Source organism: Lingula anatina, chromosome 2, assembly GCF_051362555.1.
Source record: "Lingula anatina isolate TDL-2025a chromosome 2, LinAna3.0, whole genome shotgun sequence".
Lineage (NCBI taxonomy): Eukaryota > Metazoa > Brachiopoda > Lingulata > Lingulida > Lingulidae > Lingula > Lingula anatina.
The window spans coordinates 10,389,286-10,415,580 of NC_141768.1; the positions used below are offsets into that span (position 1 = coordinate 10,389,286).

A 26,295-nucleotide genomic window follows, 5' to 3' on the forward strand; every position below is an offset into this window, starting at 1 on the left:
TTCGAGTGAAATTATTGATAAATCGCACGTAGTTGGGTTTGGACGATTTGATGCTTTTGTTGCAAAAGGATGCTACCTTGTTTCGTTATTATAAGCGAACATCCCCATTGTTCGACGGTATTCCCTTGTGAGTTCTGAGCTCTTGGTGCATGGAGTCAATAAGAACATTACGGGGGCTATGTGTTTATTGTGTACGTGTATATATGTGCGTGTGTCTGTGTATAGCAACATATAGCAACTATAGGTTATGTAAACGGCAACCAATTTGATAAAATGCCCGTGCGTAAAGCAACTTTTAGCATGGAGATGTTACAATGAACTGTTCCCGTCGGAAACTCTTAGTACATACACAACATCTATCTAAGCTTTGTTTGTGCATTCAGATCCCCTTTGCACGACTTGTTTTGTGTTATTGTCAAAACTTAATCCTTCTGTCTGTTTGGTAAAAATAGATACCAAACCTTCTTTCTCACGTCTTATATTGAACTTCAGGTAAACATCAATTGACTGGATTAAGACGGTGCCGAATTATATTCTTCATGCATGGCATTGTGCCTCTTTCTTTGACGCCCCTAGGCATAATCGATACAAAACACATCACCGCCTAATTAACTATATTGGACACCTCTCCATTACAGATGAGGCCTACCTGTCACACGACATGTATAGTGCGCATGCGTTGGCAATAGATGACTGCAAAAATTACTTGCGAATTGATCCAGAGACGCAGTGGCTTTAGTGCCGACCAAACCTGTTATCACAACCAGAAACAACCTCGCGGAGTCAGTACTTAACCACTGAGCCGCCATATGGATTAAACAATCATGGAGAACCTTCTTATTTCACGGTGTCAGGGACTCATCAGCGGCAGGAAAATTGAAAATTTTGGGAATAGCGTATTTGACACGGACTACCCTTATACCACAGAATATGCCACCAATTACCCATAACCATCCGCCTCACACTTCGAGTTTATAAAAGAGAATGTCTCATTACTATGATTACTGGGAAAGCTTTGTGATCACCAAAGGAGTAAAATAGTTATATATCACCCAAAATGCATGGAACCAAACGAGGATTAGTTGCACCACAGAACACGTTTTTAGAAAATATAATTCGTAGATCTAACGGACAACGTAAGTACAACTGTCAGGCACATTAATTATATATATTTACGATATGTATCTTTTGCTTTTGTTTTCGTGGTTGGTGAAATGTTGCGCATTCAGTTTTAGGCGTAGGCGGCGCTAGCTTCCATTTGTTTACATTCCATATTTGTTTTTTTTTTTCTTTAGGTTTCCATCGGTCATAAAGCCGGTACACTTTTTTAAAACAAGTCTTTTTTCTTCTTTGTTGGGGGGGGGGGGGGTCAGCAAACGGAGGTGATAAGCTCTTCTGTTTCAGACGAAAGAAATCTTAATTTTTGTCTTGGCTAAGCACAGTCATCCTTATTTTCAATTACAAATGTTATGGCGTAGATTTGGATGCAATGAAAATGAAACGGAGACCAGGGACGACTCGTATCAGTTTAAAAGTCGTTGTTCGAATGTCCTGACATATAAATAATTATTGATATCTTTCGAAAAAAAGGTTTTCTAAAAGCACCATGGATTGGACAAACTTCAGTTACAAACGTGGCGGTGCCTCAAAGGGATCTTTCATACGGTGTATATGATCTCAACTCTTCTTCGCGTAAGACACACTAACTTGCAAATCTTTGAACTGAATTTAACTCTAAACTTATAACATTGAAAATATAAGTTACTGGTTCAGTTAATTTGCCAATATCCACAATACCCACCACACTTGATTTTTAGACAAAAGAGGAAAAATAGCTGTTTTTATATCTTTCGTGTTTTGTATTCATTACTCAAACGAGTAAGCGTCATGCCACAAAACAAAACAAAAAAGAACTGATATATCAATATTCCACCTACCTCTGATCAAGTGTCTGTTTGTGTCATTTCGTGTTATCAAAAAAACCCACCTTAGCTACGCCAAGTGTTCACTGTCATTATACCATTGATAGAAAACCGCGACCAATTGATTATTTCACAGGCGTTAGTCTATTGCACACAACGCAATATTGAAAAAAGTTCTGTTTTCTGTTTTAGCAAAAGGGTGTTTTGTCACTCAAACCCTTTTTAACAACACAGTGAAAAATAATAAAGGATCTGCTTTTAAAAGGGCATTTTGTTCAGCCATATAATATTGAACTTTCCGAAAACAAAACTTCTCCGCGTAGGTACTGCTTATTCACGTTTTTTTTTTTTTTCAGTAGTGGTATAATACAGCACTGATGTTTCTTTTTTAGCTATCATATAAAGTCTCATTTAGATAAAAAAAAAAAAAAAAAAAAGATTCTTGGTTTTATTTATACAATGGGCGATTTATCTCTTTTCGTAAAAGGGATTTCGTCACTCAAACCCAGTAGAGTAATATTGGTATAATCCGGGTTCAATGTTTTCAATTGGAATTCCTTCTCATTGATGAATCGCGAGTCTACCTTATATTGCTGTATGGGGAAGTCGCCTGTCAGACTGCAACGTGAATAATTTGACTTTAGCAAACGAATCTAATTAAGACTTTTATATGTTCCTCTATCAAGAAGAGCTTTTTCCACTTTTGCTGACTCGTGTCCGAGCAATATAAAATACTATAATAAAATGAAATGAAGCACAATATTTGACAAAACCTCGAGAAAATGAAGTCTGATTTCATCAGATACAGTTATTTCTATGTCCCTTAAACTGTATGAACAAAAGTGTACAAAATCGAGAGTGACGCAGTTTTGAAACTACGCAGTGCACCATAAAACGGTATCTAGAATGTTCTATCGTAGGTCAAAGCCAAAGTTGGCTGTGCATCGGTGTAGTTATGTACGAGTTGCTTTTACAGAAAATTATTAACTAGCAAACACCAGAAAAGAATTATAATAAAAATATTTTTCATATGTCAATCGAGAATGTTAGTGGTTATAAAACCAATAAGCCTTTAAAGCAAATGTAAAACGAAGATATGCTAGCTGAAAATCACCACAAATGTGTTTTTTTTTTTTTACTGTTTGAAATTGGTTCTTCAAATGCAGTACTTCAAGGTAAAACTAATATCTCTTTCTTATTATATTCAAACAATCATTATCTTACGAATGCAAAATCAGTTTCTCTAGAAAATTAGTACATGTCCTATCGTAGCGGAACGATGCAGTTCCTTTATATGTATGAAAGTGTGGACTTGGAGGAAACCCGGTAAAGAAGGCGTGACGTAGTCATTGGAAACCAGTTCCTGGATTTTTGATTCCATTAGATTCATATGCAGCATTAATATCGAGATATTCAAAATACTCTATCACATACATTTGATTAAAACGGTCTTATTATTCAGTTCTTATTATTATTGTTGTTGTTGTTTTCTTCTTCGAGTCGCCACCCTGTTTTCGTTGCTGTTCTTGTTGTTGCTCTTTTTCTTGTATTTGTATTCAATACAATTTGGTCAACTTTGTTTGGATGTTGAAAACGTTCTTGTTAAGGTTACAGACAAGGTTAGACAAAAACCGTAAAAAACTTTACATGCAGTTTTTGAATAAAAGATAAATCTTCAGTGTTCACTGACTAAATCCCTTTGCATTTACACAAATATCATTTTACCGAGGACGTTAAAATTGCGACATTGGGGAAAAATGCAAATCGGCTTTGCAAATTTCTCTTTTCCAATGACGTGTTAATTATGGTTAGAATTTCTTGAATTTGAACATTAATTAGTGGCCAGGCGGTTTACTTGGTATTCCAATGTGTCAACACTCCTAGGGTCATAGTACTGATAGATAAACAATCCACCGCTTCGAATGATAAACAGTTCTCTTTCAATAAAGGTTTTATCAGGTATAGAGGGAATGCTTTCGATACGAAAATTACAGGGTAGATTTAATCTCTTTTTGTTGTTTACAGACCTTGTTCGTGTTTTGGTATTTTACCTTAAATCTAAAGAACAATGATTGCCAATTCAAAATGGACGGCAATGTCCAAACGTGTTAGTTCCTAAATATTTGCATGTGACAAATAAGATTGTGCTATGACATTAGATAATAATGAAATATATTCATCTTAAAACAATGACAGGGCTTTTGATACTGTTACACAAGTTTATGCATGTGTGGTTAAAGCAGAAAGAAATCAACCGGATATTTCTTCGAGGTATTTATGCAGTAACGATAAAAACACCTTTAGGCGCCAATATTTATTAATTACAGTCACGCAAGGTTCTAATCTATTTTTAATAAATATTTCACGCTGAATTATCCTGCTAATAAGTTCAATGTCATCTATATTAGCATGTTTTTGATAGTGGTCAAACAATAAAGATAGGTGCGTAAAGCGACGTCAAAACTTTCACAAGATAGCATATAACTTATTCTGTTGAATGGTAAATTCTTTTAATAAAAATATTCTACGGCCGACATGGTACATCATATTAAAAAAACTAACCTCATCATCCCGCCTCTTCGCTCGATTTTTCCTTACTACATTACTTACATTGCTTTTTGGTTTCTGAAACCGTTCTAAGTATGTCACTTTGATAAATTGTTCGTCAATGAAAACTTTGGAACGACACGAAAAAGCAATTTGACAATTGTTAAGCTTGAAACTAATGATTGTGAAGCTTTAGAACCTAAAACTGTTTATTTGCCCATTTTAGCCTTTTCCATTGCGCGTAGATTATGACAAAGCTTAATTGAATTACAATGTTCGATTATAACTTTTTCATACGCTTTGGAAATGATTAATTGCCTTGGTTAACTCGTATTTGAAATATCTGTGCACGAGTCACGCTCGGGAATACAATAAAAAAGCTACACTTATTATGTGTTTGGTCACTTGTTTTAAGAAATGAAATTAGATCAGCAAAGGCTGATAAAATAAGGTACGTGGTGCCCTTTTATTCGATTTGCCACCCAATATTTATAACGTGCACCATGCTGTGACTTATTGTTCATTTTGGCTTTGGTTTCTAGAATTAAAAAAAAAAACAGCAGCAAATAAGTTGTCATTACAATAGTCGACGTGTCGTGTCTTTTGCTTCCAAATAATGCTTAGATTTGGTTTTACGACTGTCGCTAATTTATATGAAAATAGATTTTCCGACGTCACACGCCCAATTTCTTCGCTACTCTTGTTACCCTATTAGGTTATCCAATACGCCACAGAGTATCTTGGTAGACCTATGTTGAGACTCCAATATAAGACACTTTCTGAGGAGTGTATGGTATTTTCTCTTTGTCAATCTTTGCTATTTTCTCATCAGGAAAGTGTAATGGTTTGTGGGAGTAAAGTACATAGTGACACTGGGCAATCAAATACAAAGTTGATAACAACGACCCCAAATACATATCAAGAACAAACTTAAAATGCTTGAGGAGTTTGTTTTTCTCTTCTCAGCCAGTTCCAATCTAATTCGATACTTAAATTATGGACGGCTCATGTAATTGCGTGAAAATCGATAACTAATCGAAAAATGTTGGTTTACTGAAGATTATCACCGTAATATATCACCTCTTATGGTCTGTTAATTAGCTTACAGAAACGAAAACGCAATAAAACAAGGGCGGAATTAGAATTTTCAGTTCTTCAAGTTAATTTCTAGTTAAGCGATCCACAACCTGGGTCAGCATCCTTTATTCCGTCGGAAACCTGGACTGATGAACGGAAACTTTGCTATGAGACCTGTCCTCTCTGAATTCAATTTGCTCCAATACGTGTATGCATTCCCATTCATCTTTTATTAGGATTTGTATTACTGGCTGTGAGTACACTTAAGTTGATTTAAAAGAGTAGTTTTCAAGGGACTTTTTTTTGTCTGTCTGAGGGTTACTGTTAGTTTTTAAAAACACTTACAGGACATCAAAGAATCCCGCGAGATATGGTATTTTTATCCCAAGCTGCCAATGCAAATGGCCGAGATAGTGTCTTCTTACAGTCGGTGTAATGTATCTTTCTCAGTATTTCCCATTACAACATTAATTTGATTTCCCATAATAGCAGAATGACATATTTCTGCAAGCTTTTCACAAGCAAATTATTTGTATTGTTATTTGGCACCTTTTACGTGCATTCTCCTTGCCACAGGCCAACGAGTGAAATCATTGTATGGATTTATTAAAACAGCTATCAATGTATACAGAAGCAATTGTTAGTGTATGGTTATTCAAAAATGAGTACGCTAAAACGACTTTTAGCCCTTATGAATGCTTGTATATTAGTGCAATTGCAAACACTCTTATGGCAGAATACCCACTCGAGGTTCTTGTGCCTAGTCCCACTACTGGTAACTAGACATACAAAGCATGGGTAGCTGCCAGGTAGCTATTTATGATTAAGATAGATCGATCCACTCAGTTTTTTATGATGCTTCCGGGGGCCATTGTCGAAACTCAATGATATCTTCCGGAAATGTTACAGAAAAACACGGCCTCAATGGCCCATTGATTTCTTTGTACATGAGAGCGTCGCCCGTACACGGCAACGCTAATACACTGGTAATCTACTACAGATAAATACTATATGTTGATAGATTGGTGATAAGACAGACAAACAGGCAGTCCTTAAATGTACATATAATAGCTTGAAGAAACATTTGTAGAGTCTGAAGCAGAGCAGTTCCGTTCGTGCATGCTTGGCTTCTGTGAACATTTGTATAATTGGAACAGACGTAACCGGGTCAGAAAGAGAAACAACTCAATTTTGGCAAAGATTTTGGAATATTTAATGTGCTTGATTCTAATTTTGGGGCCTCAAGGTGCTTGTTGAAGTAATGCCAGCACTATAACTACTTTCATTTATCTTATGTAACCCCATTTTAAAGTCCCTCCGCTGCAGAGATTTCTAATTACATTAAGAGATATAATACTATTTATTCTTGCAACTAAAATTTGGATTGCATATATACTATGTAAGAGCGACAGAAGTAAACAAAAATCCTTTATAAAATTATCCACTAAAACATAAAAGATTGATTCAGTGATCAAAATATATCAACTTCCCTAAAATAATTTAATCAACTTAGATTATACATTAAAGTTTGTAAGGGATAAATTTTTGCAGATCTAGCAGTTCGGAGTATAGATCAAAAATTGTGTCTTTGGGTATACTAATGTTCTTTTCACTTTTGATAATAAATGGCTTAGCCTGTCCTTCTATACACACACTTTCAAGCATTTTACGACTGAGTTCATTATGACTGCTTTGTACAGATACTTGATTTTCTAATTGTATAGTCTCAAGATAAGAGATTTTAAAAACATTTTCTGGTAGGATAAAATTTTGGACTTTCCATTTAGTAAATCCAAATCAGGGTGCCACGCTTTCACGCCGTATTCTGGGCAGGTCTTAAAACAAACAGTAGATTTTCCCGAGGAGAAAAACACTCTCTTAGAATTCTCATAAAGTGTATTTGAGCTTTGGGACGTCGCTGTTCAACCGTGGCGTCTTTTTAAATTATGGTTTCCCAGTACCCCAAAACAAAACAGCAGATGTGCTTGTGTTATACAAAGATATGAAGAATCCATCGATTTTGTTAGGTTTAGCTTTTGGGGAATTTCAAAAAAGCTATTGAGATTTCCTGGAATTCTCAGCGACCCATACTTGAAATCACTGGATTTCGTGATGCAATAGTCAACATGAAAACTGTACAAGCGAGATTTGCAAAAAAAGTTTCTCAATTGTTTTACCGTCCAAGGAGTAGAATGGTACATAATAGAGTTATTGTTCCATGCTATCACTAGGATTAAAGATTAATCTAGGCAATTGAACAGAAATGATGCCAATACTTAAAAAACACACCATCCGCCAATCAACTAAACGGAATTACTTCTTCACACAGCATGCGTCATATAACATTTATAAGGGAGCTAGCGCACATTTACCTTTTTCTTAGGGCAAGCCCTTCCATTTTATCACTATCTATATATCGTAGGAAAGGACAACTGGACTTAATGTTGCGGATCTCAGTGAACTCCTACGGTAGAATTATGTTAATGACAGTCATATGTTTCAAACGGTCCGTTTAATGCAGACACCCCCCTTCCCAAGAGATTCACAGCTCTCTTGAGCAATCGATTCCAATGTGTAGATTAACAGCAGTTATTTCTTTTTTCATTTGATTAAAATCTTGCTCACGTCACCGACACACCAGTTGCCTGGTGTAACATTACAGTAAATATTGAATCTTCCTTTGGATCGTCTTGTTGTCATAGAAAAAGAGTAAATGAAGGACACTCACTCGGTTATTCTAATGAAATTGTTGATAATGTAATTACTTTAAAACATGTGCCTTTGTTTCTCGTTGGTCTTTGTCTACCAGAAGAAAAATAATTGCTTTCTACAGTTATTACATAATGCGTCTTTCATGTAAAGTCATTTTTCTCCCAAGCACTTTTCAATCATACCAAAAGCATGGCATGCGATTTGCAATTTGTACACATTACTTCTCTCCCTAAATTTAAATGCAATCGACCACACATGTTTGTAGAAAGACATAACCAAGAACATCCCCATAACAAGAAACAACATGTGTTAGAAAAACATAAACAGCATTTAAAAATCATGATACGGGAAATACAATTCCCTCAGAAATATAGGTCTGTGCAATGACAATTACCTAACCAGAATGAACATTTGAACAAGACTTTACGTGAATTTATAAATGTCAAGGGAGAATGCTTCCGCATCACTGACTTCGGTTTTTGTATCAATTAAAACCATCCAGTGTACGAACCAAACAAAGTCCGATTGTTGCTTTAAATTTGCCTTCAGATCAGATCCCTTTGGAGTTAAGGGTTTGGTAAAATCACGTTTGCCAATAAATCAAGCATTCTGTCATCAGGTTGTACAAACCATAAATCTGTAAGTCCCCGGAGGTTTGTAGATGATTCCTTCTTGCAGCAGATGTCGAAGGAAGACATCGGTGTACAATACTTTCTGGACGATATCAATGGATCTAAAAAAAACCTGGGTACTAGCAAATAATCTTTTTAAAAAATCTCTAAAGCAAAGCATGTCTCAAGAATATGATATCTGGCAAAAACCGTGACAACGGGCAAAGACCTTAAAAACAGAATACAACTGCCATAACGCCGAATGTACTTAAACGAGATTCATGCCACAGTAATAAATACATAAAAAGCGTTCGCCATTAATGCCACTCATCATGTCAAGGTAGCATGTTTATGACGTTTAACGTTTACGTGCTCATTCACTGACATGATAAAACCGTTGACATATGCATCATCCTTTGGATAATCAATACCTTTAGTGTAAGGGCACTGGTTCGTACGAGAGAAACAAGTCGCTGATATTCATTTCACCATTTATTACCAGAATAAAAAAAGTGATATATGGGGCAAAGTTGACCCAGAGGGTCATGTGTAGCGCACAGAACCACACCAACCACATTTACTCATGTTCACTCACTCAAATGCAGTTTAAACCAACACGCAAGGGCGCGCACGCACGCACGCGCAGATACAACGGTTACCAGGTTCTAATGGAATTAGTTATCTTTGAAATTAAGTTGTTGTAGAACTGCTATCAATTGTTTGCAAGTAATAAATTTGTGGATCTCTGTGGGTATAATACTTGTATACCTTGTCACATGGTAGTTATAAATATGAGTGCTTGGATCAATATAATCGCAAAGTGATCCATATAATCGCCTGGCAGATCAGACAGATATACACACTTATTGTACAGTTGATGATATATGATTTCTCGGAAATGCTAGTCTTGTATATTTCTATTTTTGTGACAATCCGGAATAATGTCAACAAGAATACATTCGACTTAACTGGTTTGTGACTTTAATGGAGGTGACCAAATATATTTAAAATATTATTTGCCTTTGTCGTTAGAAAACAATTTTTGTTTCTGCCTTGAGATTATTTATAAGTTGTTATTGAAAGAACAAGTAAAGTAATCCCCATATTACAAATCCTATAGTGCTGACGGCAAAATATAACAAAAGGTTCGTCAAACGATATCATTCTATCAAAACTCCTTTCACATTGTCATTTCTTTTGTGTTTTTCAGTCTCATTGTGTTCGATGCCTGCATCTGTGCTTAGATATTAAAAAAACACGTTGTCAGGGATTTTGATATTGTTGTTTTCTTAATTATCCAATTTTCAAACAGAATATCAAAATAAGATGGAGTATCAATCTCAACAACAACAAACTAATTCATCAAAAATCATTTCTGAGGCACAGTGGAAATCTCTGGTATCCTGTCCTGTGCACAGACATTTAAACCACTTAAGAATCAATTTGCTTGCCTGCTGAGCATTTTAGGCCTAAACCGATTTCATTTTATCTACCGATTCTGAACGCAGATATTCCTCTGTTTCTGTATAACAAAGAACCAGGTGCGAGCGTATATATGGCATTACGTGACTGTTGCTGAAATAAGAGCTCTATTTGCGGTTAAAAGACATGAACGGTAAGAGGCTTCATTGAATCATATTAATATCTATAATATACAGAATATAAAGTATTGACGTGCCTGACAACTTATTAACAGTTGATTAGCGGAGGTGTAGAAAAAACATTCAGCACGAGGCAACTGAAAGTAAAACAACGTTGATTGCATCTGCTTGGTGTGAGATTGGATGATAAATCACAATGAGATTTAAACGCACAGATCATTTGTGAATTCACTGTGTTTTAAGTCATGGTTTATCTCAGAATATTCTGTCAGGAATAATGAAATAACTTACTGCTTCACATGTTAAAAACATATAAAGCACGGGTTGAATCTAACTTATTTGTACACACGACCGTACTGTATGAGCGTGATTTTGTTTCATATACTGCCAATAACACTGCTGTCACGTTCCCCATCTTCATCTTTCCTATTATCTCTCATCCATTCATCGGTCCATCAAACTAGGGCCGATTCGTATATCGATACATATGCTATATTCATTTGTACGTCATCCGACGTCTGTCCGTCCATCCTTCCACCCATCTCACTCTTTTTCTCTCTATTTCTTGTCCTGTGTGTGTGTGTGTGTGTGTGTGTGTGTGTGTGTGTGATCAAGCTTTGTAAACTCACACAAATATACAGCCTCAGTCAAGTACGGAGCTTTGTTAGTATCATATTAACTTTTTTCTATTTTCATTTAAGTTTTATTTTATGGAATTTTCACCGCGGTGAAAATAATTTTCACCACGGTGAAAATAATTTACACCGCGGTGAAAATAATTTACACCGCGGTGGGAATTAATTTTCACCGCGGTGGAAAATAATTTTCACCGCGGTGGTAATTCCTGGCCATCTCGGCCCGGGTGATGAATAGGTAATGAGAACCTTACATTTGCCAGATTCCGTCACGGTGCATGCTATTGTTACATACACACAAGGTTGGTGGATCTGTTCGTGGTGCCACTGCCGTTAAATATATTTGTGATGTGTTTCTTAGATCTTATCTTAATAGATGTAATATCGGTTTCTTCGGAAAGGTTTCTTTCTACCAATATTCCCAATAATACACAAGTTATTATAAAGGGAAAAGCCACGTACAACATTGCAGCATTTCGGTGATTTTTAATCTATTCGAATACTGCCCGCTTCCTCCAGATTACTGGGATGATTGGCACATAGACGGTTAAACCGCGTGCATGTGCATGTGCTTGTCTTTATCAACGTCCTTTCCAGACATCTGGTAAATGTTGGATTCGTATAACCTACATGTATGCATTACCCGGGCCAAGATGGCCAGGAATTACCACCGCGGTGAAAATTATTTTCCACCCCGGTGTAAATTATTTTCCACCGCGGTGTAGATTATTTTTCACCACGGTGAAAATAATTTTCACCGCGGTAGAAATAATTTTCACCTCGGTGAAAATTCCTTAACATAAAACTTAAATGAAAATAAAAAAAGTTAATACGATACTAACAAAGCTCCGTAGTCAAGCTTTTTTTTTTCTTTATTACAGACAGCAGTTTTCTCCTAGCCAACGCTCAGATTGTTGATTACCCCATTGTCTACTGCAATGAAGGTTTCTGTAAACTGTCGGGCTACACCCGGGCGGAGGTTATGCAGAAGAGCTGTAACTGTGCTTTCATGCACGGTGAGCGGACAGACCCGGACACCGTTACCCAAATCCAGACGGCTCTGGAAGAATGGGAACAGATCCAAGTGGAAATACTGCTTTATAAAAAGAACAGTAAGGTTCTTCTTGATGCCGATGAAAATATGTGGGAAACTATCGAACCAATTTTTTCGAACTTTGGTCTACTAAGTTTAAAATTGCAAATCTAATTACGTCTTTCTGGTATCTCTGTAATGTTCAGACAATAATTCCCTTTTCCTATTGAACTAATTCAATATTTGCCAATCTATGACGTGTTTTGAATTTGATAGTCAATTTGTAACATTATTTCTGTGACCTCTAAACGTTTTTCTTTAGATCGTCACTCTCAGATACAACTATATTGCGAAAGGACAAAAATGATCAATCATGTTTTATTACGTCTTGACCATCTCCCTTATTCTTTAAGGGGGGCATGCACTGCTATCAGGGACACCACTTTGGCTCATGGAACACGTGGCACCTATCAAAAATGAAAAGGACCAAGTTGTATTGTTTCTTTTGACATTCAAGGACATCACTGCTTTGAAACGACCCATATGCGAAGACGACGGAAAGGGTAAGTGCAGTGGAGATAGAAACTGTGGTGACATTTCTACGACAGCACAGTTAAAAGTATGGAAGGAAAGCAATCTTTCACGAGCTGTTTTCACCAGTTCACGCCTCATTGCCTTTGTGTAAGGATAGAAATGAATGTGAAACTTAGCAATGAAATTAGTTCTTTTCTGTACAAAAGTAAATTGAAAAAATACTGATTGAACATGAGGTGTTTACGTCACCATCCTTCACGATGACATCTATGGGTGTCAAGGGACATATAAAACGCAAGTTATTTCATTTTGAGTGGTTATCGTAATTTATCCGAGACAAGTAGTTTCTTTACATTAATCGCTGACTAAATTACACAGCTTGGATACTGAATTCAATTTAATTTGAACGCCAAACGATAACAACATGCGCTGGTTGTGTTCTTTAAGAAAACTGGAAATGTTCGAACCCATGGATCATTTTAAAGCGATATCCTGTGGCAAAACGTAATCAAGTTTTTTTTAATTGATTTTAATGAAACACATGTTGCATCTATTTTAGAGGAATCATAGGTTTAACACAGTTTGTCAATTATCAAAACGTACTGTCATATTTTTCAGGGTTGAGTAAGTTTGCCAGACTTGCTCGGTCAGTTACAAGAAATAAATCTGTTGTACTGCAGTATTCGAACCAGCTGCAAGCCCCTGCTACCACCTCGAAAATTCCTCAAGACAACAACAGACCCTTTTCTTTGGCGCACGTAAGTACTATCTTTCTTATTGTTTAAAATGATTCTTATGTTACAATCGTGGTTTCCGCAACAGGGGGTTGATGAAATGATCTGGCAGGGGTAAACATGTAGCTGCTCTATTTGATTGCAGTTTAGTTAGATCTACTTGTGCTATACTTGTGCAGATAACATTTTTCAAATTTTGTAACACACACACACACACACACACACTCAGAGAGAGAGAGAGAGAGAGAGTGTATAGTGATTTGTGTATAAATTCCAATTGTAGAGTTAACTATGACGCTTTTGTCCTTTAAACCCCGCGTTTGAAATAAAAAATCTAGTAAATATACATGAAGCAACAAGTAAAAGAGGTAAATACTTGTTGCAATAGTCGTGCGAAGACTGGTGATGTGAGGTTTAAAACAAGGTTCCAAACGACAGCAGTCTATTATTATTTTATTATTGATAAATCAAATGTAACATCGTCAAAAACAAAGTCCCCGTCCAATTCCAAAAACGCAAAAGCTTAAATGCCTCCCGAGACGCGTGTCTGATTCAAGGTACCGAAAAGCCGATTCATCATGTGGAATAATGAAATTATTGATGCGGTGTGCCAAGGTGTATAAGCTTAAGACACGTAACATTGGTTTGTCTGCTGTAAGTCAATACACACGGAAAAATCTTAGTTATCACTGTACACTTGTCAGTTACCATGACAACTGCATGCAACGTCAGGCAAGGGATCAAACTGACAATGGTTGTTTAACCCACCATTTAAAGGCAATATGCCATTAAGTCATTGGTCTGGAAATCTGTTCAAGTTTAAGGTCGCCTTATTAACGCTGGCAAACGTTGCGCCTCCCAGTCAACAAGAGATGGTTCAATAGTTAGTCTAGTTCAAGCCTCTGCCACATGTTTTGAACAATTGTTTAACATGAGAGCTGTAAGATTTTTCAGGGTTTTTTTATTAATCTTTCTTGTGCTAATATGATGAAAAGTATCCAACAGGACTCATTTTCATGGAAAATTGCCTGAGAAGCCCAAACGGATGAAAAATGATTTTTGGGGAGGGGGGATATTAGGAAAATGATTCTTTGAATTGGTTTGAATTGGCTTGTTATCCTACTCATTTTGGAATGTATTGTTATAAATGTTAAATTATAAAATTTAAATAAAATTGGGAATATGAACATTGTAAATAACCCATATTCAACAAATTTAAGATTATTTCAATAAACAGTTGCTTTTCTAGAACTAGAATTTTCTACAATCGACTCGTAGTTTAAAATGGTTGCTGGACTGACCTGGTTTACAAGTCACCCATGAAAAATTCTCAGAATATGAGGCTGGGATCCTAATAACTGTGTAATTTCACTTATAAATTTTCTACAAAGAGCTCTTATTTAAACCTCAAATCGTATATTTGTCAAAACAAACAAATTATTCCGATATCGATATTCCATAATAATCTGGAAACATTTAACTGTAGTTGACTAAAGTATGGAAGAAGGGGAGGATGAGGTCATTTATCAGAAATGAAACTGAGGCTATAATAGAAACGGCAGATAACTGGATGAAAAAATACCCCTTAATCCATATTTTGGATCTGTTTTTCCTAACAAGGGAAAATAACGTTACGTATTTCTTAAAAAGGAACAAAACACATACAACCAACAACGCAGTAAGTTTTATTTTGGATCTGTTGGATTCAGTCAGTCGAAATATTCAGTTTCAGACATAATGACTTAGCTGACTGTGTAATTTAGACTTGAGCACGACGTTCTGCAGAGCTTAATGCATCACTTGAATTACTACAAAGGTGTGGATCAAAGTAATATTCAATTAAGTTTTGACTTATACTGGAAACAAATACACAAGTGATACGAGAACTTCATTTAATGGGAAGACTAGGTGTCACCTAAGCGCTTGATAATTTCGTCAACACAATAGATATTGCTGATGTTAATTTTGAAAATCAATATCTCTAATGGAAAGGCGTGCTACCGTTAATTCCTGGTAACTAAAACGTGGTTACTCTTGGTTTTCTTCCATTCAGTTTGAAAGTCGATTCCATACACCTCCAGCGAGTATGAAGGTAAATGGTTGCCAGAAACGCAGGGTGTTCATATACACACCAAAAGGCATACATCGCTGCTGGGTTTACTGAGCCCATTATCTACCCATGTCACCGGAAGTTTCTTTACAGAGATGGAGAATTCCATTAGGCATCAAAAGAATGGAGATCGTTTTTAAAAAGTCTTTTGCATGACAGATTTCAATGCTTGACTTCAAAGAAAGCATTGCCTAATGAACTCCGGAATACCTGCATTCTTTACTCTCCAGTGTCAACTTTCCGGTTTTTATCTGCTTTTGCTGGAACTTAAATATGACAGATAAATGGAGAAAATTATTGACTGTTCCCTTTAAACAATTTTGGTTAAATAGTGATTTATAATTCCTTTGTGTATGTGCTCCTTAGTCACACATAAGCTGTGTGTGTTTAGGCTCAGACGACATCCCCTAGGAAATTACTGGGCAAATGTGTCAGTCTGCGTAACGTTCTGTGTTGATAAACGGGATATACTAATGGTGGATAAGTGAGTAATAACACACTTCCCGTCATTTATAAATCATACCGCTTCTTGTTGTATTCCCTTGTTGTTTAGAAATAATTTTAATGTAGGGATATCCTTTCTCATTACTGCAAGGAAACTTCAAGCTCCCAAAAATATATCGTTCATTTGTAAACCCCATATTTCCTTGTTACTTTCCGTTAATGATTTTTAATGAAAACATTCTTAACCGACATCGGTAAGAAGCCTCTTAGATGCATCTCGGGTTTCAGTCTTGGAGTCACCGCTAAATAAGCAATATCCCTTTTGTGGTGCAGTTATTGGAAACCGCACTGGAGAAGTGGTTGTGTTACAAAAACAAAAAAAAAAAAAAAAAACAAAAAAAAAACAAAAGCCGACACTCGAGATTGCGAAAAACGTAACAACAAATGTCTTCATAGTTACATTTATAAATCTCACATGATTTGTATTTTCCACGAGGCTTACTGCCTCGTGACCACGCAAATGTTCTGTTTCTTACTATTCATGCTGTGCTGGTATTACTCTGCTTTCCACCATTATAATCATCCGTTTAATTAAAACAATACGTATCATTATGTTGACACGGTTAACCTATGCCCTATCATGTACAAACCGCACTTTTCTTTTTTTTAACTTTCAGATAATGAACTTTAATGCTGACATCCTACCTCAATACCGCCAAGAAGCCCCCAAGACCCCACCACACATCATACTTCACTACTGTGCATTCAAAGCCACTTGGGATTGGATTATTTTAATATTGACGTTCTACACGGCCGTAATGGTTCCTTATAACGTGGCATTTAGGAGTAAAACTATGGACGGCGTGGGATTGCTCGTGGTGGACAGTATAGTGGATGTGGTGTTTTTCGTTGATATCATACTCAATTTCCATACAACATTTGTTGGCCCTGGGGGAGAAATAGTGTCCGATCCAAAAATAATACGAATGAACTATTTGAAAAGCTGGTTTGTTATAGATCTCCTCTCCTGTCTCCCGTATGATGTCTTTAATGCATTCCAACACGTAGATGAAGTAAGTTGCCAGTTGGAAGTTTGGTTTGAAATAAGTGTAATGTAACAGAATATTTTTAATCGTTGATATTTCAATAATGAAAAACATTTCGCTTTTTTTTTAGATAATTGTAAAATCCATAGATTAATATCATAAACACGATGATTTGCAAACTTTAAATGTATTACAAAATACAAAACCCATTCTAATATGTCCAGAAGTCGATTATATCAAACTTCACTTCCAGAGCATCAGCAGTATATTCAGTGCCTTAAAAGTGGTTCGCCTCCTTCGGTTGGGGCGGGTAGTTCGTAAATTGGACCACTACTTAGAATATGGAGCAGCAGTCCTGGTAATCTTGGTATTCTGCTTTGTCCTGGTGGCCCACTGGTTCGCCTGTCTCTGGTACAGTATAGGCATGACGGAGGTCCAGAGTGGCCTGGCTTTCGGATGGCTTCAGTTGTTGGCCAACAGAACCCAGCAGCCGTTCTATCAGACTAACTCTACCGGTGAGTTTGAGGGAGGACCGAGCAAAGATATGAGCTACGTCACTGCCCTGTATTTCACGCTGTCGTGCATGACCAGTGTTGGATTTGGCAATGTAGCAGCAAACACTATGCTGGAGAAAGGGTTTACCATCCTCATGATGATCGCTGGATGTAAGTATACGACCATAACTTGATATCAGAATAATTTAAGAGACTCTTTTTTTCTCTTTTTAGAGAAAAAGTTATATCAACCAGTTCATATATCCCTATATATGTGTGTGTGTGTGTGTGTGTGTGTGTGTGTTACATTATTGACGACAGGAGTCAGAGATGTTTCTTAAGGAAGCATCCAAATATTTTGGACGTTATATATATTTTATTCCTTGATTTTATGTTACAAAGTGGCGCATGAGACCTAAATCTTCGTATATTAATTGTTTTCTAAATGAAAGGGGGAGGGGGCTAAGCAAAAAGCATTGTATAACACCTGTTGCATAAGTCTGAGATCATAGCCTACCACTTCCGGTACATGTTCCACTCACAATCAATAGTTCACGTCTTCCAATAGGTTTCGCTTTCAGTTAGTGATTGTTTTTATTCTTAGAAAAGAAAGATATATCATTTTAACATATTGCAAATGGCAGAGTACACAATGGACCTACAAAAGACATGCAAAGGTCAGAAAGCCGGTGGAAGATCATTAGTGAAAGTCTTAGTCTACATGCTGCTGACACATGGTCGTCTATGTGAAAAACGTCTACGTATTGCACTCTAATAAGGGTCAATGAAGGGCGAAAACGTTTACAATGCAAATCCAGTACATAAAGAAATCTATTTATCCTTTCTAACAGGTTAATTCTAGTTCAAGGACTGATAATCTTAAAAACAAGATAAAACTGGTAGTGGTAATGCCTTTTAGAATAAAAAAGATCGGTCTTTGGGTAGAAATTCTAACTTTTAAGGTGTATTCTTATTCCCGCATTCTCTATTGCGGTTCTTACGCAACATGGGATATAACGAAAATGCTTTGAGGATGGTTGACGTCTGTGTTCCATATTAAACATCTACAATTACATTACAGTAGCATATTTTAGCTTATAAAATATCCCAACGCATATAAAACATATAGGCCTACGCGTTTCAAAATGAGCTTATCTTAAGTTTACAACTTCCTTCTCTTAAAAATATATATAATTGGCTTCCGCCATCTTCTATATTTGATTACAATTCTCAGTTTCGCAATCCCTGCATAGAATAAAACCATAGACACACGTTGCCAACGGTATTAATTGTTTGCTGTATATAAGCCTGACGTTATTTCGATTGCAATATACACTAATTGCGCGGATACCAACAGTAACAAGGGTTTCATTCCGGCTTGTCTATGTAGCAATTCCCTCCACTGCTGCCTTTCACCGGCACGACACTGGGGACCTGTCAACACGATTGCCAACACTTGTTCTCTGACCATCGGTTCCCTCTTATGCGGCACTTAAAATTGATTAAGTTACTTCCCACAGGAATTCTCTATCATAGACTTTTCTGTGAGCACTACGGAAGTTCAAACATGGGCCTGAAACCGTCACCAGGCAATGATGGTAATAAGGCAGATTTATGGTCGGAAGATACTCACGCTACACTTATGATTTGGTTGATTTCTACAATGATATTTTTTTGCAATGCGACCCAGAAATAAGTTCATTTTGAATTCTCTGACATCCTACCAGTAATATACACTTTGCATGAAAAGAGTTCAGCGTGGAAACAAGCAAACAAACAAACAAACAAACAAACAAACAAATAAATAAGTATTAAAATAAGACACCCAAGCTCGAATTATGCCCTTGTGTTTCATTTAAGCAATAACAAGCTTTGTATGTGTCTCGTCAAAGAGACAATTGTTTACATTTCTGTTGCCCCGAAGGAAACTCATTTTCGCCTTCTCCAGTTACGTGTAATATGGAATGTCAATCTTATTTTATTTTGTCAAGAATGACATTAGATAACGGGTAAACTCGGGTAATCTCAACGTGCTTCCAAACACCAAGATTCAGCACATTGAAGTGAATAATCAACACTCTTACGCGGCCCAGCGTTGGCCTCATTTATTTCAAGAAAATACTGTTGGATACCTACCGCGATTAAGTAGAGGAAATACCACCTAGCTTCTTAAAAGGTGACACGATTTTCCCATTATGTTACAAATCAAAGAAAATTTCTGAATAAGACAAGACCTGTGACTTTTTCTTAAATTTTCCTGTAATTGAAGTGGTATTCATGAGTAGAATCATTGTCCTTTTAGCGGAATGTAAGTTGAGATGCACTTATTAGTGGTCTATTTTAAGTGCTAGATAAAAGGGTTTGGAACCTGTTTATTGATGAAGTACATTGACATTCTATTGTTTTCAAATATCAATTCTATTGTATCAAAAATCTACCAATTTTAAGGGTAACTTGTATTTTTTAATTTAGTCACGCATAGCGAACATAAATCACTAGTTCCAGTGAGGTATAATTATGGCATGCAGTACGGGTTGACAGGGCACATTAGGACATCAACGTCGTTTAAAAAACTGGATTTTACATTTGAAATCTTCGAATAGTATAAATGATTTTATTAATTTTCGAAGATAAAGACATTTACATAACATTTTAAAACGTTGTGACTATCACATTTTTTCGATTTAGCATGGATTATTTAGTGTGTTCTCTGAGTATCACGTTCTCTTCGTTTGCTCTCATTGTTTATAATCGGTTGCTATGAAACATTACCCGCAAACAGTCGCCTTGTAAATCTCACTACGCACAAAGAAGATACAATTACTCATTTAATAATAAAAAACTTATCGTATATCATTCCCATGCGTATATTTTCCTTTTTTTCAGCATTACTCTATGCAACCATTTTTGGAAATGTCACCACCATCTTTCAACAAATCACTTCATCTACAGCGCGCTATCACGAGATGCTGAATAGCGTTCGAGAATTTATGAAACTCCATGATGTTCCTAAGGCTCTCGGAGAACGCGTAATGGATTACGTCGTATCCACCTGGGCTGTAACAAAGGGCATTGATACAGCAAAGGTAATTAAGGGCTGACATCATATAAGAACATTTGGTAAAAATAACATTAACATTTCCTTCTTTAGCAAATGCTTTACATTGTGATGAGTGCAAGTTATACTTTGTTTCAAACGCTAATGAGGGGCGGAGGGGGGGGGGGGCAATAATTACCTTACATAGATGCAAGGTTAACTTTAATGTTTCGAACCTTATAACTATCAAAATAGTCGGTATTAACAGTTCATGAATAAAGAGAAAGCAGAAAATGGACAGCGAACGACACTTTCGATGTTGTAATTCGATGATCTGTTTTTGTATTCATGTCCTATTTCAAAAAGCAAAAGGAGGTTCGCTTCACTTTTGCAATGTAAAATGGCAGACCTATTGAAACTGGCGGATTTACAGTTCAGTTCACAAAACTCCTGCTATTTCAAAAGATATGATATTTCCTTCAGGCAACTTCCTATTGTTAATTCAATGAATATTCAATGGATTTCTTTGAATTTTTGCTTATTGATAGCATACCTTTGCGTCAGGTTATTCAACCACAATTCAGAGTCAATAACAGTTGATATTTGATGCAACCTTTACGGATATTTTTTAAGTGAGAATATTTTCTTGTAACGGATTTCTTCTGTATGAGATATTAGTAAGTATCATGCTGCTTCCCAAAGGATATGAGACCCAACGTATCCTGTAACTTTAGCACAAAATAATTCATTTAAAATTCGAAATCATTCAAATGTTCATTGTTTCGTCGATTGTCTTTCTTTCTAGACTGGAAACTCTTGCCAAAGGGATGCAAACTTTAACTTTTACCTCTCATCATATTAATAGAAGTTAAAATAAAGGGTATTTTCAGACCGATTTCACCTAAATGGTTTCTAACAAAAACGGCAGGTTTATAATTGACGTGCTTTAAAAAATTTCCATCGCAAGGCATTTATTTTCAGTTTTCTTTTTACTATTTTCATATGTCAAAATAGCTAATAAATCGTTTGAAAGCCTACAGTCGTGTTAGCTTTACAGTTATATACATATAAAAATCGACGTAGGCTTTATATTCTTCTTTAATTGTATCTCCTCCATTTATTTATATTAGGTTTTAAACTACTGTCCGAAGGACATGAAAGCTGATATCTGCGTCCATCTCAACAGAAATGTCTTCAACGAGCATTCCGCTTTCCGTCTGGCAAGTGACGGCTGTCTACGTGCATTGGCCGTACATTTTAGTATGCAGCACAGCGCCCCGGGGGATACAATCTACCACCAGGGGGAGTCTTTGGACCAACTCTGCTTTATTGTCAGTGGTTCCTTAGAGGTTATTCAGGACGATGAAGTGGTTGCTATTTTGAGTATGTATTTTTTGACAATACATTTTTCTTTTAATGCTGACACTGAGGGTTGACCTTGGATGTTTCAAAACGGTTTACAAGGTTTTTGATAAATTGATCAGATTAGCTAGACAGTGATTTATAATTTTAATACAATTTATGTTTTATTCAGTCTATTACTATTGTTTATTTGTACATATACCTTTCCCATCGGTTTCTCAGCCAGTGCATAACGTAAGTGCGATGTATTGCGTGTATATTTTATTTCTTTGGACTTTCATCACAGTCATTCCATTCCATTTATCTTAAAAGAAACGGTGATACAAGTCTGCTTGCTTTCCGAATGCCGTTACACGATAAAAAGTCATTCACTCATAGGGTTCTGGTGCTTTATTTCAAGACCGAAACACAATTGGCTTCTGTATAGGTTCCAGAAAAGCGGGCTCGCTAACCCCCTATTCCGTTATGTAAACCTACCTCCATCCACAGTTATATATTAAATTATTCTCAGAGACGATCTCTGATTTATAGCTTAAATTATGAAGGTACAACATAGGCTGCCAAAGTCATATTTAAAGCATTGATTTCTGAGTCTAGTCAATATTTTGTTGAGAATTAAATATGGTTGGTTGGAGCAGGTGTTGTGATTGCGTGTTATTTCGATGCAAACAGCGAGCACCGCATGGTGTATTTCCTTGGCTGTATTCCATTAAGCAACCTCAGTGCAATGACACGACATTTTGTCATAGCATCTTGGCTGAATTTCAAACAAAAGGGTAGTAGACAAGAAATGCCTTAATGTGGTTTGTCCTTGAAGACGTATACATACTATACACTATATCTATACATGATCGGAAGGATAGGTGTGTGATTACTGACTACTGGTTCGAACTATATAATAAATTGCATAGAGGGAAACATACAATTTGTACATGTGCTGCCCTAAGCGTTCTTTCTTGGGCAGCAGACCTTGCCTCAAAATAAAAACTATTAAAAAAATTCAGGGCACAAAAATGTTCTCTTAAAGGAATGATACTAATGTACCTTTTCGTACATATCGACTGTTCCTTGTTTTTAGGTAAAGGTGATGTTTTTGGAGATTTCTTTTGGAGAGAACATACAGTTGGGCAGTCTGCTGCTAACGTTAGAAGCCTGACGTATTGTGACATTCATATCATAAAGAGAGAGCCATTGTTGGAGGTTCTCGACTTCTACCAAAACTTTGCCTCTTCGTTTGCAAGAAACCTGACGCTGACGTACAACCTGAGACACAGAGTAAGTATGATTATATATAACGGAAATCTTTCATTCGCCAATTCTAAAATGATTAATTTTTTTTTTCTTAATGCATCTAATAACATATAAGCTGAACAATCATTGCACTAAAACGAAAATATGGATAGTTACTGATAGTGAGGTCTCAGAGTATGGTCATGTTAAGGACTCGGTGATTGAAATAAGTTTGGTGTTAAGATGCAGGCAGATGCAGGCGTGTGTGTGTGTGTGTGTATGTGTGTGTGCATGTTCCTTCTTGATATAGCGATAGTGGCTCTTCCATTGCTAAATAATTCACGTGCGCCGTTTGTTATTTCAGCTTATATTTCGCAAAGTAGTCGACGTCAAACGAGAAAAAGAACTAGAACAAATGAGAAAAAACGACCCCTCCTTTGACATATCGTCCAATCATCCAGTTCGAAAATTAATCTCGAAGTTCCGAAAAATCGGGGACAAACACCCCCATGGCGACGGAGAACAAGGGAATAACAGCCCCAGAGGGCAGTCTAGTCGGCCTGGGAGCGAAGCAAAAATGATCACGGTCACAGAAAGCCCAGTCCCTCCTGTGCCTAAGGTATCAAAATGGCAACGAATGTTGAACGGTGACGCAGGTAAAACGTCCACTCCACCTGTCCATGACGACCCCCCTCCGCCACCCCCACCTAAACCTTCAATCCCGAAAAAGGCACCGCGATTTGCCATGTTTAATTCCAATAAACATCACGAGGGTGGAGACGAGGGAAAATCGCTAGTGAGTCTTAAAAAATCGGATTCAAGAGATAGTGGGATCCTACAAAGCACAAGTGACCAAAAACTGAATAAGTTTGAAAACGATGAGTCCACCCCCCACAGCTCTGGGAGAAGCAGTCGGGAGGGCCACGGGCCGCCGTTACACGGCTTATCTCCGTCTGAACAGCAGCTTATTGGATCACTTTATGACATAAAATTAGAGATCAAAGACGAAATATCGGCTTTAAATAGACGGATGACTAGGATCGATGAACAAATAGGAGATATTTTAAGAATGTTTTCGAGGGACGTGACCCCTTCATCAAACAGGACGAGTGTATTAAGTTCGTGTGGCAGTTCGAATAAAATAAGCGAAGAACCGTTATCCGAGGTGGAGTCTCCAAATCACGCGCTGGTTTCTTCAAAATCATCATCAGACTACACGCCACCTACAGCCAACACGTCGTCAGAACAGCCAATGCCATCCACTGCCTTGGGGCCGCCCAAGGGAGTTAAACCTAAAACACAAGGTCAAAAAGGACCTGTCCCGTTAAGGAAACCTGCCACGGGGGCCATAAAGTCCTCCCGAAATTACACGAATGCAGGTTATAGTAGTTCGTCAGGTGACCAGGAGAACCATTCAGCTGTTAGTGATTCTAGTGAGCCGGGCCATGCAGACGGCGGTAGACACGCCCACAAACAGCGAAAGACATCTGGGAAGAAGAACGAAGTTCACCCACAGGTCTTCCCAGACGACGAAGATCAGAAACCGATAAAAGATCGAGATTTAGACATTCTTTGACCATGATAGAATCAGTAGTGTTGGGCATGATCTGATGGGTTTTTTTTTTCGTAGAAGGGGTCGATATTTAAAGACTTGGCAAGGGATGCCCGTTTTGTTTTGAATTCGCTAGTCATTGGTCAAAAGGCCGTATGAATGGTGCAAGCAAGATAAACTGTGATTTGGACTTCTAACGAGGGGTGGGGAAAGAACGCTATCTTTTCTGTACGTATGCAAACGATTCTGTGATATATGACTCGGACGGAGGAAAAAAATCACAGCACATTCAAGAAAATGAGGTATGCATACGGTGGACAGATGCTTGGCCCACCTCGATTATTTCATTCACTACATATGAGACTATGTGTATATGGATACACAGGAACAGCTGCGTATGTCCCTGTGTGAACGCAGACTGAAGATGGCGTTATATAGCAAAATTCTACCATTTTTTGAAAGAGCCCATTGTTTTGTCGATTTTCTGTCTCTATTTTAATCTAACATTATACAAACATCATTTTAACATTTAAACATTCTTGTGTCTTGTCTTTGAAGCTCACGTTATTTACATCTATATAGGTTTATTAAATTAGCATCGGAGGTTGCATATTTTATTCCTAGAAATTCTTTTAGTTTGATATTTTATCGTCGCCTGCGAAATTTACCCTTTTGGCCGAAGGCGAATCTATGTGATAAATGTTTCAAATTGGATCTGAAGGTAAGTGGTGACGTTCGTTTTTTTTTTTTTTTTCAATGAAAATTAGCATTGTAATAAGTGCGCATTTTATTCCTTTTTTTTTTGATCACTAACACACAAATTTTTTTATTGAATCCGTTTAATTCATTTTCGTGATGATGCATTTCATTACTATTTTATTAGAAAATCATTATTCTCAGTCTGATCTTTGAATTTTTTCATTGTGTTTATCTTCGATTTCATGTGAAGTGTCAAACATCGATTTCTAGTAACACCTACCCATAGAGCAAACACATTTATCTTTTTGTGGGTTTAGAGGACGCTGTTTTGTAATTACCATGCAACGGCCTACTCTCGGCATGCAAAGTGCTGAATTGTTATTATTCTAGGAAGTAGCTATATTTTTGCTTACAACAAGCAACATAGTTCTTAAAGGTACTATTGCCTGTTATCTTCAATTCTGCGATGTAACAAAGATTGATATACAGTTCAATACTCAGAGCTTACGTTTATTGAAAGTTGATCGTTTCTAGAGTTTAAAAGAGTATAGCTTCAAAGAGTACCTATAAAATGTTCTTACATTTCTTTTATATACACACGTTTAGTGTTTTGAAATATAATTTTTGTTTACAATAAACAACTGTATTCTTATGCAAATAAAACTGTAATATAAGTATTTCCACGTGCTTTAAGTCTTTCAAATTTCATCTTTTGTTATCAGACAATTTTGTAAGTAGGCTACGCCTTGGCAGAATGGGTGGATTTTACTTCAAAAGATAGAACACCGTTAGACTACCCGTATTACCTCGCAGAAAATCACGTCTGATTATGAACATGTTATCATTGTGTAGCACATGATTGATTCGATTTATTCTTTGTGCTTGAGTAAAAGACCTATCTCTATGTTTTTCTTG

The 26,295-nt window shown here is 36.8% G+C and overlaps 1 protein-coding gene across 1 annotated transcript; it reads left to right on the plus strand.

Moving 5' to 3' along the window:
• Positions 1 to 26,051, plus strand: LOC106176953 (voltage-gated delayed rectifier potassium channel KCNH1). Its single transcript, XM_013559545.2, has 10 exons — positions 1 to 1,136; positions 11,987 to 12,217; positions 12,552 to 12,701; positions 13,291 to 13,430; positions 16,638 to 17,033; positions 17,260 to 17,671; positions 20,387 to 20,586; positions 21,668 to 21,920; positions 22,978 to 23,174; positions 23,494 to 26,051. Exons 1-10 carry the CDS (start codon positions 1,058 to 1,060, stop codon positions 24,703 to 24,705), a joined length of 3,270 nt encoding a protein of 1,089 aa, XP_013414999.2. The 5' UTR covers positions 1 to 1,057; the 3' UTR covers positions 24,706 to 26,051.
• The last annotated feature ends 244 nt before the right edge of the window (positions 26,052 to 26,295 follow it).